Genomic DNA, 17,079 nt, shown 5'->3' on the forward strand with positions numbered 1-17,079 from the left:
TATTGATTACCCAATTTTCCCATCTCTGCAGAAACATTATAATTAAAGCTGAACTCCAATAGGTAACAAAATGTTATCCATCACGCCACTTATGTATTTGCTGAAAAATCATTGAATGTACTTTTAACCAATCGTAGAGATGGATGTGCTACACTCATCCAGAGAATCCCATGGAAGTACACAGGGCATTAAGTAGTACATCCTGTCCTTCTGCATGCTGTCCCTCCCCACTTTCTTATACTTGCTGGCAATTCCCAACTGTCAAAATGACAGCCGGGTGTTGCTGTGTAAATGCAGTCTTCATTTATAGGGCCATAAAGGGGCTGTACAGCATGCATAGAGACATTCCTGAGAATAACCTGTCCTCAAAACAGTCATCAATCATTTGCGTTATATATATTTATTCAGTCCAAAATCATTTCTTCATCCGTGCTACATATCAACTCCAAATTCCAAAGTGTAACTTCAGCTAATCAGGCCAAATGATGTGAGGACAATGCTAAACCCGATCAGCAGGGGCGCTGTCACTTCATTGCTGTTCTTTTGCATTGCTGGGGCTAAAAGACAAAATGTATAACATTATAAAAAAAAACAGAGAAATGGAAATCTACACAGATAGGGGCAGTGCGGCGACAGGTGGTGCCTCGTTTCTCTTGGACACGGCACATCACGGATCATGGTAAAGAGCCTGTGACGTAGGCTCTTTACCGTGTGATCAGCTGTGTCCAATGCCAGTTATTAGCATTCCTCTCCTCATGCTGACATGGCGAGAGGAGAGCCAGTAAGTGAAACTTCTCAGCAGGGGCATCTGCACTAACAATCAGAGCAGTGATCATCAATGTAGCCCCAACAGTGCCCACCAGTGCTGCCAATCAGGGCTCACCAGTACTGCCAATCAGTGCCCACCAGTGCCTCCTCATCAGTGCCCATCAGTGCCAACAATCAGTGCCACCTATCAGTGCCATGCCCATCAGTGCTGCATATCAATGCTTCCTTATCAATGCCCACCAGTGCTGCCCATCAGTGCCTCCTAATCAGTGCCAACAATCAGTGCCCATTAGTGCTGCATATCAATGCTTCCTCATCAGTGCCACCTCATCACTGCCTATCAGTGCCATCTCACCTATAGTGACATCTATCAGTGCCAACTATCAGTACCTTCTATTAGTGCCACCTATCAGTGTGCTGCTAATCAGTGCCCACCAGTGCTGCCAATCAGTGCCCACCAGTGCCTCCTCATCAGTGCCCATCAGTGCCAACAATCAGTGCCACCTATCAGTGCCCATCAGTGCTGCATATCAATGCTTTCTCATCAGTGCCCACCAGTGCTGCCAATCAGTGCCCATCAGTGCCAACAATCAGTGCCCCCTATCAGTGCCCATTAGTGCTGCATATCAATGCTTCCTCATCAGTGCCACCTCATCACTGCCTATCAGTGCCATCTCACCTATAGTGACATCTATCAGTGCCAACTATCAGTACCTTCTATTAGTGCCACCTATCAATGTGCTGCCAATCAGTGCCCACCAGTGCTGCCAATCAGTGCCCACCAGTGCTGCCAATCAGTGCCCAGCAGTGCTGCTAATCAGTACCCAACAGTTATACCTGTCAGAGCCCATCAGTGCCAACTATCAGTGCCCATCAGCGCTGTATATTAATGCCTCCTCATCAGTGCCACCTCATTACTGCCCATCAGTGCCACCTCATCAGTGCCCATCAGTGCAGCCTATTAGTGCCTGTCAGTGCAACCTCATCAGTGCAGCCTATTAGTGCCTATCAGTGCAGCCTATTAGCGCCTATCAGTGCAGCCTATTAGTGCCTGTCAGTGCAGCCTCATCAGTGCAGCCTATTAGCGCCTATCAGTGCAGCCTATTAGTGCCTGTCAGTGCAGCCTCATCAGTGCAGCCTATTAGTGCCTATCAGTGCAGCCTATTAGTGCCTGTCAGTGCAGCCTCATCCTCACACATTAGTGAAGGAGAAAAATTACTTATTTACTCAATTTTTTCAACAGAAACAAAGAAATAATTGTGTTTTTTTTTCAGTCTTTATTCATTTAGAAAAGAAATTTAAAAACCCACTAAAAGAAAGCTCTGTATCAAAAAAATGATAAGGATTTCATATGGGTTCAGTGTTGCATGACTGCGCAATTGTCATTCAAAGTTTGACAGTGCTGAAAGATGAAAAGTGGCCTGGGCAGGAAGGGGGGTAAAAGTGCCCTGTAGGCAAGTGGTTAAATCAGTCCAGGAGTGGAGTAGTGTGTACCTTATGGGGTTGGTGGTCATTTTGGGTGGGCTGGGTATAATTCAGGGGTGTTGCTAGAACTATACAAGACCTGAATCACCCAAAATGGAGCAGTAATGTGGCGCGCACAGCACATCGCGGCGAATATTGGGTGTTGGCCAGATTGCAGTGAACAGTGAATGGGCTTGAAGGAGTATGGTTTAATAAATCATAAAATAGGCTTTGATTGCTGTGGCACAAGAAATAGTCTCACAGATATGCACACACATCAGCACTATCATTGTGTGGAGACAATGAACACTTTGGTCAGAAGTATGTAAAGTATAATATAGTGTGTATAGTGCAGGAGTCTGTTAACCACCTGCCGAATGTAGGATGTCCATGTCCCTTCCCGCCGCCGCCTTTCCCAGGCTCTGTCGTCCAATCGCGGAGCCCAGAGGGATGCGACCTGCAGCAACGGCTGCAAAGAGCAGAGAGAGAGGAACTGACGTCATTCCCCCCTCTCTGTGTCCGCGAAAACAGGAAGCGATGAGTATGACGTCACTTCCCGTTCCTCCTTTCTGTTTACCTGGCTGGTAGTTAATCAGACTGATCTGTGCCTGATTGGCTGCATTGGAGGCCTAAGGAGAGATTTGGGGTCTAATAGACCCCAGATCTCTTAATAAAGAGGACCTTTTATGGCCCATGCTGTCACAAGAGATGTAGTTCATCCCTTGTGATAGCCAAAAAAGTTAAAGAGGAAGTAAACCCTCCTCTGTAACTTTTACCTATAGGTAAGCCCAGTGGCGGCCCGTGCATAGCGGGCACCAGGGCGCCGCCCCCCTACCCCTAAAAAAAAAGAAAAAAAAACAAGAAAAAAAAATGACAGCGAACAAATAAAGTTTAAAAAAAAAAATTGAGTTCGCCGGCCTTTGTAAGGGAAGTGGTGGCTAGGGGGGGGGGGGTGGGGTTACGTCCCAGAAGAGGCGCCGATCGGCAGCCTTCTGGGGGCGTAACCCGATCGCAAGTCCTTGCGATTGGACACCCCCACTTTCGGATATCCTGGCTGTGATTGGTCCAGTCTCCAGCCTGGACCAATCATCATCCAGGACATCCGATCCCTGACGTCACAATGGGGGTGGTGCCGATGCGTGAGTCAGTCACTCACCGTCACCGCCGCTCGGAGGACGAGGGAGAAGCCGCTCTCCTTCCCGCCGCCGCCGCCGCAGAGAGGATGGACTGGATCGAGGAGGGAAGAACCCGCCGCCGCCGCCGCCGCCAGGTAAGTGCATTAAATTGAAGGGAGCACGCACGCTGCACTCTGCATTGATTGGGGGACAATGCTGTGGGCACTCTGCATTTATTGGGGTACATTGCTGTGGCACTCTGCATTTATTGGGGTACATTGCTGTGGCACTCTGCATTTATTGGGGTACAATGCTGTGGGCACTCTGCATTGATTGGGGGACAATGCTGTGGGCACTCTGCATTTATTGGGGGACAATGCTGTGGGCACTCTGCATTTATTGGGGGACAATGCTGTGGGCACTCTGCATTTATTCGGGTACAATGCTGTGGGCACTCTGCATTTATTGGGATACAATGCTGTGGCACTCTGCAATCATTGGGGTACAATGCTGTGGGCACTCTGCAATCATTGGGGTACAATGCTGTGGGCACTCTGCATTTATTGGGGTACAATGCTGTGGCGCTCTGCAATCATTGGGGTACAATGCTGTGGCGCTCTGCATTTATTGGGGTACAATGCTGAGGCGCTCTGTATTTATTGGGGTACAATGCTGTGGCGCTCTGCATTTATTGGGGTACAATGCTGTGGGCACTCTGCATTTATTGGGGTACAATGCTGTGGCGCTCTGCATTTATTGGGGTACAATGCTGTGGGCACTCTGCAATCATTGGGGTACAATGCTGTGGCACTCTGCAATCATTGGGGTACAATGCTGTGGCACTCTGCAATCATTGGGGTACAATTCTGTGGCACTCTGCAATCATTGGGGTACAATGCTGTGGCACTCTGCAATCATTGGGGTACAATTCTGTGGCACTCTGCAATCATTGGGGTACAATGCTGTGGCACTCTGCAATCATTGGGGTACAATTCTGTGGCACTCTGCAATCATTGGGGTACAATGCTGTGGCACTCTGCAATCATCGGGGTACAATTCTGTGGCACTCTGCAATCATTGGGGTACAATGCTGTGGCACTCTGCAATCATTGGGGTACAATGCTGTGGCACTCTGTAATCATTGGGGTACAATTCTGTGGCACTCTGCAATCATTGGGGTACAATGCTGAGGGCACTCTGCAATCATTGGGGTACAATGCTGTGGCACTCTGCATTTATTGGGGTACAATGCTGTGGGCACTCTGCAATCATTGGGGTACAATTCTGTGGCACTCTGCAATCATTGGGGTACAATGCTGTGGCACTCTGCAATCATTGGGGACAATGCTGTGGGCACTCTGCAATCATTGGGGACAATGCTGTGGCGCTCTGCAGTGATTGGGGACAATGCTGTGGCGCTCTGAATTGAAAGGGGCATGCACGCTGAACTCTGCATTGTGGGGGCACAGCACAGTGTTTATTACATTGAAGGGGGCACAGCACAGTGTTCATTGCATTGAAGGGGGCACAGCACAGTGTTCATTGCATTTAAGGGGGCACAGCTTCAAAGTCACGCAATTTTTTTACTGCGTTTTTTGGCGCGAAGCAATACCTATTACATTTTTCTTTTTGCGCCCCCCCAAAAATTTTGAGCACCAGCCGCCACTGAGTAAGCCTATATTAAGGCTTACCTATAGGTACTGTAAATATCTCCTAAACATGTACCGTTTAGGAGATATTTACCTTACATGCAGCCAGTGACGTCACTGGCGCATGCTCTCTGAAGGAACGGCCGCTGGTGCCGTTCCTTCAGAGTCCCGTGCCGTGACCGTCGGCTCCCGCGCGCGTGCGCGGGAGTGACGTCACCACGGCTCCGGCCAATCAGATGGCCGGATGCCGCGATCCCGGAAGACGGGCGACTGAACATGTCGCCCATCATACAGGTGAGTGAGCGGCACGGCAGGGGCTCGTTGTAAGGCAAGTATTTCATAATGAGCTAGTATGCGATAGTATACTAGCTCATTATGTGTTTCTCTTTCAGGTTGTAAAAAAAAAAAAAAAAAAGTTAAACGAGTTTACAACCTCTTTAAAGGAGTTGTAAAGTCCTTTACATTAAGATATAAAGCCTTTTATGAATAGCAGCCCTCCTCAGCCCCCCTAATACTTACCTGATCCCCCTCTCTATCAATCTAGCGATGTCCACGAGTCCCTCAGCCGTCCGGGAGTCTCTCTCCTGATTGGCTAAGACATAGCTGCGGTGCCATTGGCTCCCGTGGCTGTCAATCAAAGTCAGGTTGGCAATCAGGAGAGAGAGGGGATGGGGCCGAACAGCAGCTCCATGTCTGAATGGACACACAGAGCTGCAGCTCAAGTCAGGTGCCCCCATAGCAAGCTGCTTGCTGTGGGGGCACTCGACAGAAGGGAGGGGCCAGGAACAGCGAAGAGGGACCCGAGAAGAGGAGGATCCGGGCTGCTCTGTGCACAACCAACTGCACAGAGGAGGTAAGTATAACATGGTTGTTATTAAAAAAAAAAAAAGAGAGAGACTTTACAATCACTTTAATACAAAAAAATAACAATAAAATAAAGACTATAGAAAAAAAAAGTGTTATATAAAATAAAATAAATAATAATAATGAAAAAACAAAGCAACCTCGTTCCCCCCCCCCCCCCCCCTTGTTTGTGTGCAAATGCCAACACATAGGTTACTCCCGTACTCATATGTAAACGGTGATCGCACCACACATGTGAAGTATTGTCATGAACAAGAGCAATAATTCTAGCACCAGACCTCCTGTGTAACTCTAAACTGGTAACCTGGAAAGGTGTTTAACCGGTTGCCGACCGCCGCACGACTATATACTGCGGCGGTCAGCTCCGGCCAGGCAGAGTGACGTATCGGTACGTCACTCGCCTGTCACTGACTTGCGAGCCTATCGCGGGCGGGCGCGCGCCCGCCGCGGCTCGTTCACAGACAAGTCAGTGCGTGTGACCGGCGGACTCGATGTCCGCCAGTCACACTGTGATCGCTCCTGTGAAGGGAGAACGACAGAGCGGCTTATGTAAACAAGCTGCCTGTCAGTTCTCCCTGTGTAAAAGTGAAGATCTGTCCGTTCTACTATGTAGAACGGTTGATCTTTGCTTTTACACCAATAGGAATGTCCCTGCACAGTTAGAATCACGCCCCTAGGACACACTTAACCCCTCCCTGTCCAATAAAGTTAACCCCTTCCCTGCCAGTGTCATTTTTGCAGTAACAGTGCATATGTATAGCACTGATTACTGCAGTAATGTCACTGGTACCCCCAAAAGTGTCAAAAATGTCAGTCAAGGGTCCGATCTGTCCGCCGCAATGTCGCAGTACCTAAAAAAAATCGCAGATCGCCACCATTACGCGTTAAAAAAAAACACCAAAAATGACAAAAATCTTTCCCTTTGTTAGTAAACGCGATAACTTTTGCGCAAACCAATCAAAATACGCTTTTTGCGATTTTTTTTACCAAACATAGGTAGCATAAAACAAATTGGCCGAAAAATGTTAAAAAATTTTGATTTTTACTTTTTTTTGGGGGGAATTTCATATAAAAAAATGTGAAAAATATTGTTATTTTTGCAAAATTTACGCTCTTTTTTTGTTTATAGCGCGTGATCAAAAAATCGCACAGGTGATCAAATACCACCAAAAGAAAGCTCTGTTTGTGGGAAAAAAAGGACGTCAAATTCGTTTAGGTACAGCGTCGCACGACCGCGCAATTGTCCGTTAAAGTCACGCAGTAAAAAATCGCAAAAAAACCCCTGGTCCTTTAGCAGCCAAATCCTCCGGGGCTTAAGTGGTTAAACTGATGCCTATGGAGATTTTTAAGTACCGTAGTTTGCCGCTATTCCACAGGTGGAAGCAATTTTAAAGCGTGACATGTTACGTATATATGTACTCGGTGTAACATCGTCTTTTATATTTTGCAAAAAAACAATGTATTATATTGTGTTTGTCTGCTAAAAAAAATATATATATATATATATATATACTGTATATATACCTATCAACCTCCGCAACATCTCCAAGATACGCCCCTTCCTAGCCAATGATACCAAAAAGCTTCTAATCCACTCCCTGGCCATCTCTCGTCTCGATTACTGCAACTCCCTTCTCATTGGCTTACCTTTACAAAGACTATTCCCCTTCAGTCCATCATGAATGCTGCCGCCAAGCTCATCCACCTTGCAAACCGCTCTGTGTCTGCTACCCCCTCTTTGCCAATCCCTCCATTGGCTGCCACTCAACCAACTAATTAAATTCAAGTTACTAACTATAACCTACAAAGCCATCCATAACTTGGTGCCCAGCTACATCACTAATCTGGTCTCAAAATACCAACCAACTCGTTCTCTTCGTTCCTCCCAGGACCTCCTGCTTTCTAGCTTCCTTGTAACCTCTTCCCATGCTCGCCTCCAGGACTTCTCCCGAGCTTCTCCCATGCTCTGGAATGCTCTACCCCAATCTGTCCAACTATCAACTACTTTGTCTACTTTCAGACGATCCCTGAAAACACATCTCTTCAGAAAAACCTATCTGGCATCCACCTAACAACTGTACTTTATTTTCTCCATCAGTCCATCCCCCACAGTTATTACCTCTTGTATCTCTTTACCCTCCCTCTTAGATTGTAAGCTCTAACGAGCAGGGCACTCTAATTCCTACTCTTTTAAAAGTGTATTGTATTTGTACTGTCTACCCTCAAGTTGTAAAGTGCTGTGTAAACTGTCGGCGCTATATAAATCCTATATAATAATAATATATGTACAGTATCTCCCAAAAGTGAGTACACCCCTCACATTTTTGTAAATATTTTATTCTATCTTTTCATGTGACAACACTGAAGAAATGACACTTTGCTACAATGTAAAGTAGTGAGTGTACAGCTTGTATAACAGTGTAAATTTGCTGTCCCCTCAAAATAACTCAACACACAGCCATTAATGTCTAAACTACTGGCAACACAAGTGAGTACACCCCTAAGTGACAATGTCCAATATGGGCCCAAAGTGTCAATATTTTGTGTGGCCAGCCACCGTTATTTTCCAGCACTGCCTTAATCCTCTTGGGCATGGAGTTCACCAGAGCTTCACAGCTTGGCACTTGGTGTCCTCTTCCACTCCTCCATGATGACATCACAGAGCTGGTGGATGTTAGAGACCTTGCGCTCCTCCACCTTCCGTTTGAGGATGCCCTACAGATGCTCAATAGGGTTTAGGTCTGGAGACATGCTTGTATAACAGTTTAAATTTGCTGTCCCCTCAAAATAACTCAACACACAGTCAGTAATGTCTAAACCACTGGCAACAAAAGTGAGTACACCCCTAAGTGACAATGTCCACTATGGGCACAAAGTGTCAATATTTTTTGTGGCCATAATTATTTTCCAGGACTGCCTTAACCCTCTTGGGCATGGAGTTTACCAGAGCTTCACAGGTTGTCACTGGAGTCCTCTTCCACTCCCCTATGGTGACATCACAGAGCTGGTGGATGTTAGAGACCTTGCGCTCCTCCACCTTCCGTTTGAGGATGTCCCACAGATGCTCAATAGGGTTTAGGTCTGGAGACATATTTGGCCAGTCCATCACCTTTACCCTCAGCTTCTTTAGCAAGGCAGTGGTCGTCTTGGAGGTGTGTTTGGGGTCGTTATCTACAGTATTATTATATATCATACACACTATATTACCGAAACGTATCGGGAAGCCTGCCTTTACACGCACATGAAATTTATTGGCATCCCAGTCTTATTCTGTAGGGTTCAATATTGAGTTGGCCCACCCTTTGCAGCTAAAACAGCTTTAACTCTTCTGGAAAGGCTGTTCACAAGGTTTAGGAGTGTGTCTATGGGAATGTTTGACCATTCTTCCAGAAGCGCATTTATGAGGGCAGGCATTGATGTGGACTATAAGGCAGTCTCCGCTCTAATTTATCGTGTTCTATCTGGTTGAAGTCAGTAAAGTTCCTCCATTTCTTTATAGACTTTGCTTTGTGCACTGATGTGCAGTCATGCTGGAACAGGAAGGGGCCATCCCCAAACTGTTCCCACAAAGTTGGGAACATCAAACTGTCCAAAATGTCTTGACATCTTAAGATTTCTGTTCACTGGAACTAAGGGGCCAAGCCCAAACCCTGAAACATAACCCCACACCATAATCCCCCCTCCACCAAATGATTTGGACCAGTGCACAAAGCAAGGTCCATAAAGACATCGGTGAGCGAGTTTGGGGTGAAAGAACATGATTGGCCTGCACAGAGTCCTGACCTCAACCCGATAGAACACCTTTGGGATGAATTAGAGCGCAGACTGCGAGCCAGGTCTTCTCCTCCAACATCAGTGCCTGACCTCATAAATTTGCTTCTGGAAGAATGGTCAAACATTCCCATAGACACACTCCTAAACCTTGTGGACAGCATTCCCTAGACATTTGAAGTTGTTATAGCTACAAATGGTAGGCCAACTTAATATTAAACCCTATGGACTAAGACTGGATCTAGAGGCAAAGCATCGGAAACAGCGGCCAGAAGATTCTGTATCTTTCCACAGAGAGAAAGTAGTCCTTTGTAACTAGGGCTGTTTGCATTCAGGCAATTCTAAATATGTAAAGATAGATGAAATTCTGATACAGGTTATGGATACTTAATTAAGTGTTATTGCATGGCAAGACCACTTACTGTTATCTCACATATATATTCTTATTATTATAGCCAAATTTACTACCCTAACTCCTCCCACAGTTTTTACACTACATATACAGTAATTAATATACCGAAACGTGCGGATTGTACCCGATTGGTGTGCTATTACTTTGTGGAACGTTTCGCCAAATGATTCACAAAATATCTGCGTTTTTGTGGCGAAATTGGTCCCATAGGAATGAATGGTGGAATGTTCAAAACTAGAGAGGGAGCTGACAAATCAGGACATGATTTCTAAACTGCCACCACTCCCTCATTTTCAAGCCCACCTACACAAATATTTTATCAAAACGTTCAGCTATCCCTGCTGCCACAAAAAATGTCCACGGCTAAGCCATAGTCCTGATAGTTTTCACAAAATGACCATTTGTTGGCAACTCATGCCGCCCATTGACATTCATTGAAACTCCACTCTAGCCACCTCAAATTTGAAGGGCAATTTCTAAACCGCGACTGTGCCTTTATTTTTAATATTTCAGAGACATACTATACACCAAAATGTAGGTCTGGGTCTTGTGATTCTCACAATATGGAGCTCTTTGCTGTAGGATTTAAAATTTTTAAACTACAACCGTTCGAATATGGCAACTGCCAGTGAAGTGAGCAAGTTGGAGCAGTTTGTTTTTAACCGCTCTTCTCTGCCCTTGCTGTAGAGTGAGTTGCCATACAAACTCAGGTGTGTGAGCAGCCAGCAGAGTGACAAAAGCTAGATTGTGAACTGACAAATCAGGACATGATTTCTAAACTGCCATCACTCCCTCATTTTCACCTACACAAATCTTATATCAAAACGTTCAGCTATCCCTGCTGCCACTAAAAATGTCCACGGCTAAGCCATAGTCCTGATAGTTTTCACAATTTCTTGACTGCTGCCACTCCCACAAACACACACACACCAGAAATTGTGTGTTTTCTACTTCTAATTAAGAATTTTTGGGGGTGCTTTAGCACACCCAAGCACCCACCTTGCGATGCCCCTGTTCCATGGAGCACAACACCACACCACACACACACACACACACACCACACCACACATACACCACATACACCACACACACACACACACCACACACACACACAACACCACACCACACCCCCACACACACACACACACACACACCACACCACACACACACACACACCACACCCACCACACACACACACACACACACACACACACACACACACACACACACGGCAAGAACAATTCACACAATTTCCCCAGAAATTGTGTGTTTTCTACTTCTAATTAAGCTTTTATGGGGGAGCTGAAATAATTTTTGGGGGTGCTTTAGCACACCCAAGCACCCACCTTGCGATGCCCCTGTTCCATGGAGCCCTCGAGTTCCTTCAGAGGTTGCTAGGAGTTCCTTGAGCTCATTTTCATCTACACAAATCTTATATCAAAACGTTCAGCTATCCCTGCTGCCACTAAAAATGTCCACGGCTAAGCCATAGTCCTGATAGTTTTCACAATTTCTTGACTGCTGCCACTCCCACACACACACACCAGAAATTGTGTGTTTTCTACTTCTAATTAAGAATTTTTGGGGGTGCTTTAGCACACCCAAGCACCCACCTTGCGATGCCCCTGTTCCATGGAGCACCACACCACACCACACACACACACACACCACACCACACATACACCACATACACCACACACACACACACACCACATACCACACACACACACAACACCACACCACACCCACACACACACACACACACACACACCACACACACACCACACACACACCACACACACCACACCCACCACACACACACACACACGGCAAGAACAATTCACACAATTTCCCCAGAAATTGTGTGTTTTCTACTTCTAATTAAGCTTTTATGGGGGAGCTGAAATAATTTTTGGGGGTGCTTTAGCACACCCAAGCACCCACCTAGCGATGCCCCTGTTCCATGGAGCCCTCGAGTTCCTTCAGAGGTTGCTAGGAGTTCCTTGAGCTCATTTTCATCTACACAAATCTTATATCAAAACGTTCAGCAATCCCTGCTGCCACTAAAAATGTCCACTGCTAAGCCATAGTCCTGATAGTTTTCACAATTTCTTAACTGCTGCCACTCCCACACACACACACACACACACCACACACCACACACACCACACCACACACACCACACCATACACACACACCACACACACCACACACACACACACACACACCACACCAAACACACACACGGCAAGAACAATTCACACAATTTCCCCAGAAATTGTGTGTTTTCTACTTCTAATTAAGCTTTTATGGGGGAGCTGAAAGAATTTTTGGGGGTGCTTTAGCACACCCAAGCACCCACCTAGCGATGCACCTGTTCCATGCAGCCCTCGAGTTCCTTCAGAGGTTGCTAGGAGTTCCTTGAGCTGTGGCTGATTGACCCTTTTATTTTATGGTACAGTATATTCATAGTTCCAGGGTTGACACCACTTGGCAGAGCCAGCTACCGGAAAACACAGAACTTTTTGGCTGTCTGAAAGGGTGTCATTCTGAGAATCACTATAAGGGGAATTTTTCTACCTAGCAACCAATGTAAGGGACATTCTTCTAATTGGTCACAAATGTAAGTGGCATTTGTCCACTGTCCCCCAATGAATTAGGTTCCGTTTAATAGGGGTTCCATAAGACCTGAAAATTATGTCAAGGTTTCCTCTGTGGTAAAAAGGTTGAGAAAGTCTGCTATAGAGTGTCTTACCCAGTGGCAGGTCCACATTAGGCAGATCAGAGTGGCTGCCCAGTGCCCAAGACTCCTAGGGGGCCCATAGCTGCCTGACTTTGGAGCTTGTCAGCCCTGATCCTCCTTCCCCATCACGGCTGAAAATAATGGTACGTTTATGACAGGCAGGTATGGTTCTACAGTGCAGGACAGCAGATGCCTTCAGAAATGTAACCTGAAAACAGTGTTTGCTGGATTTATTGATAACTGCATTAACAATAGTTTTTATGTGCATACTCGAAAGGGGTTCCTTTATTCTGTGCAAAATAGGCTAAATTTACTAATTTATCACCAGAATAAGAGGGTTTATTTCCAAAAATAAGTGATAGTTATTTTCAGCTCCAAGTTTAATGAGATTTGAAAACTAACTGTCACTTGGTTTAAATAATGATCCTTAACCCTGTGTTAAAGTTTTGTGTATTCCACCTAAAGTCAGTTAAATCAATCCTGTCACCACAAAATGTCCAGTTCAGTTTAATCAAAACACATGTAATACCACGCCAGGCCGATCCACTTTTGCCCCGCCAGCTAATTACTAAAAACGTACAATTCAAAATAGTGGATGACCTCACTCCAGTAAAACAAACCCCTTTATTGATACAAATTAGTGATCGACCAATATCGTTTTTTTAGTGCCGATACTGATACCGATATTTTGGTCATCGAATATCGGTATCGGCCGATATTTTCGGACATTAAAACAATTTTTTTTTTTCCTTTACAGGTACTCCTTGTGATGTGAAGGGATCTGGGGGTCTAAAAGACCCCAAACCCCTCCTCTGCACTTAAAAGCATTCAAAACGCCAAGTTTGGCTGTTTTGAATACTCACATTTTTTTGAATTTGCCGCCAAATACCCGGAAGTGATGTCACTTCCGGGTTTTTATATGGAGACTCGATCAGAGCCGAATGTGGCTTTGATCAGGTCTTCTGTTCGGCGGCCGTGCAGGTAGGATGCTTGGGTCTCCCGGTGGGATGGGAGACTCGGGCGAGCCGCGGAAGAAAGCAGAAGGGGGGGGGGACATCCCCTCCCACTCCTTGTAATGACAGCCGAGCGTCTTCTCAGCCGCATCTGTTGTCATTACAAAACAACCGACCATCGGCTATGGACGCCGGTACCGGGGGGATGCTTCTAGCTGCAGGCATCACTCCGGTACATGCACTTTCCCGAAATATCTGCATTATCGGTAACCTCCAGGGCCGATTCCGATATATCGGGGATAGTGCATATCAGCCCCCGATATATCGGCATTGCCGATAATCGATCAATCCCTAATACAAATCCTTAAAACTGATACAGCAGGAGTGAGACTCTTCTGCATTGCATGCTAAAGGATGCTTAATTATAGAGTTCTCCTGTTTTATGGATTTGCATCGAAAAAGGAGACAGTTTTACTGCAGTGTGGTCATCTACTTTTTTGTTTTCTGTAAAAGAAGAGGCATTAATCTAACCTATTCTAACCTTTCCAGCAGCCTGTGACTTGAAGGACCACCACTTCACTGCACTGCAGCTACTTCAGCTATTTCACATCTCCAGGTGTTTGAATACCTGCTCCTTTTGCTGGACCCAATGGTTTCTCTTGCTGACTTGTATGTTACTACAAGACATACGAGATGGTGGAAGGAATCCTAGTGTGCCGAGCAAAAAACAAACAAGGATCTCCTACTTCTGCCGTCCCAGGGATGGGTGCCACGCACACCTTCTATTCTGCAAATCACAAAATTGTGTTTCACATTCCCGCCAACAACCTCAGGTATGATACATGATGGGCAAAGCCAATTTTTTAATTCAAAAGAAAAGGGTGCTCTTACCTGAATTGTACGTGCACTTCTCACGTTTGTTGCCTGGAAAGACAAAACGTGGGCAAATGAGAGAAAAGTTTAAAAAAAATATATGCAAAACAATATATAAAAATATACAAAAAAGACATGGATGAGTGAGTTTGGGGTGGAGGACTTGGACAAAGAACACCTTTGGGATGAATTAGATCGGAGATTGCAAGCCAGGGCTTCTCTTCCAACATCAGTGCCTGTCCTCACAAATGCGTTTCTGGAAGAATGGTCAAACATTCCCATAAACACACTCCTAAACCTTGTGGATAGCCTTCCCAGAAGAGTTGAAGCCGTTATAGCTGCAAAGGGTGGGCCAACTCAATATTGAACCCTAGGGACTAGTGTTGAGCGAACACGGACTGTATTATTCGTGTTCGTACCGAATAATTGGATTTTTTGTACCCGAACACGGACACGGACACTTTACTGTATGTTCGGGTAAAAATCCGTGTTCGGTCGTTTTATTTCCGGGTTTTGCATGCTTTGGCGCTCTTTTCATGGCGGGCTTTCAACAGCCAATCAACAATCGTTTAACTGGTGTGCCTTAAGCCATCCCAGCCATGCCTGCAAATGTCTCAGTAGCTGTGATTGGCCGTCTGAAGCATGTGACCAAGTCTTTATAAGTTCCAGGCAGCCGCAGCGTCTTCATTCTGCTGCTTAGATCAGGGACAGAGCACACATCAACGTGCTGGCTGCTGATTAGGGAAAGACAGGCAGGAAAAAACCATTTGTGTCCGGATAGAATTGAGGGACAGGTCGGAGTGTTTAGGCAGGGCGAGTTGTAGGCATTTTAGGGATAGAGTCTGCTGAATTATAGGGTCAGTGTGTTCTACAAAGTACAATCGATATTGCTGTGTGGGGGGTGGGGTGACTCTGCACTCAATCCTGATCTACGATCTCTTCTCAATCCTGTTAGGGAGAGGCTGCTGCTGCTGAATTTTAGGGAAACTGTGTTCTACAAACTACAATCCATATTGCTGTGTGGTGTGGGATAGGAGATAGGCAGGTGTCAGAGATCCACATCCATTTTTCTGTGTGTGAGCTGCAGTGAACACAATCTTTTTGGGGTGCAGTGAACAACGTCCTTTTTGGGGTGCAGTGAACACAATCTTTTTGGGCTGCAGTGAACACAATCTTTTTGGGCTGCAGTGAACACAATCTTTTTGGGCTGCAGTGAACACAATCTTTTTGGGCTGCAGTGAACACAATCTTTTTGGGCTGCAGTGAACACAATCTTTTTGGGGTGCAGTGAACAAAATCTTTTTGGGGTGCAGTGAACACAATCCTTTTTGGTGTGCAGTGAACACAATCTTTGTGGGGTGCAGTGAACAAAATCCTTTGTGGGGTGCAGTGAACACAATCTTTTTGGGGTGCAGTGAACAAAATCCTTTTTGGGGTGCAGTGAACAACATCCTTTTTGGGGTGCAGTGAACACAATCTTTTTGGGGTGCAGTGAACAAAATCCTTTGTGGGGTGCAGTGAACACAATCTTTTTGGGGTGCAGTGAACACAATCTTTTTGGGGTGGAGTGAACAACATCCTTTTTGGGGTGCAGTGAACAAAATCATTTTTGGGGTGCAGTGAACACAATCTTTTTGGGGTGCAGTGAACACAATCTTTGTGGGGTGCAGTGAACACAATCTTTTTGGGGTGGAGTGAACAACATCCTTTTTGGGGTGCAGTGAACAACATCCTTTTTGGGGTGCAGTGAACACAATCTTTTTGGGGTGCAGTGAACACAATCTTTGTGGGGTACAGTGAACAGAATCTTTGTGGGGTGCAGTGAACACAATCTTTGGGGGGTACAGTGAACACAATCTTTGTGAGGTGCAGTGAACACAATCTTTGTGGGGTGCAGTGAACACAATCTTTGTGGGGTACAGTGAACACAATCTCATACTGAAGGTTTGAGGGTGCTGCCTGTTCCATACTCCCCCTACTCCTCATCTAGCCTTTTAGGGGTACAAACAATAGTAATTGGGGCCTAGTGTGGTTGTGTACGTGTGATATACATACACTTTTTTGGGATCATATTTTCTATTCCGCTATTTAATCAAAAACCTTTGGGGATCAGTTAAATTGGGGGATAGTCTGTGTTGGTACGTGTGAGAGAGATCCACCTTTCCAAGTTGTTGGGGTTCATCTCATACTTCTGAAGGTTTGAGGGTGCTGCCTGTTCCATACTCCCCCTACTCCTAGCCTTTTAGGGGTACAAACAATAGTAATTGGGGCCTAGTGTGGTTGTGTACGTGTGATATACATACACTTTTTTGGGATCATATTTTCTATTCCGCTATTTAATCAAAAACCTTTGGGGATCAGTTAAATTGGGGGATAGTCTGTGTTGGTACGTGTGAGAGAGATCCACCTTTCCAAGTTGTTGGGGTTCATCTCATACTTCTGAAGGTTTGAGGGTGCTGCCTGTTCC

General features: G+C 45.7%; 1 protein-coding gene across 1 annotated transcript in view; it reads right to left on the minus strand.

Annotated features, from left to right (window-relative positions):
- Nucleotides 1–231: 231 nt before the first annotated feature.
- The window catches only part of LOC309546868 (ecto-ADP-ribosyltransferase 5-like), a 66,557-nt gene continuing 49,709 nt past the window's right edge, over nt 232–17,079 (minus strand). Inside the window, exons 3-4 of the mRNA XM_082246564.1 lie at nt 14,631–14,663; nt 232–557 (exon numbers count right to left, since the gene is read on the minus strand). Coding sequence (XP_082102690.1) covers nt 466–557; nt 14,631–14,663 — 125 coding nt within the window. The 3' untranslated portion in view covers nt 232–465. The remainder of the gene's footprint in view (nt 558–14,630; nt 14,664–17,079) is intronic.

Source organism: Pelophylax lessonae (genome assembly GCF_965119305.1).
Source record: "Pelophylax lessonae genome assembly, chromosome: 2".
NCBI classification, from domain to species: Eukaryota; Metazoa; Chordata; class Amphibia; order Anura; family Ranidae; genus Pelophylax; species Pelophylax lessonae.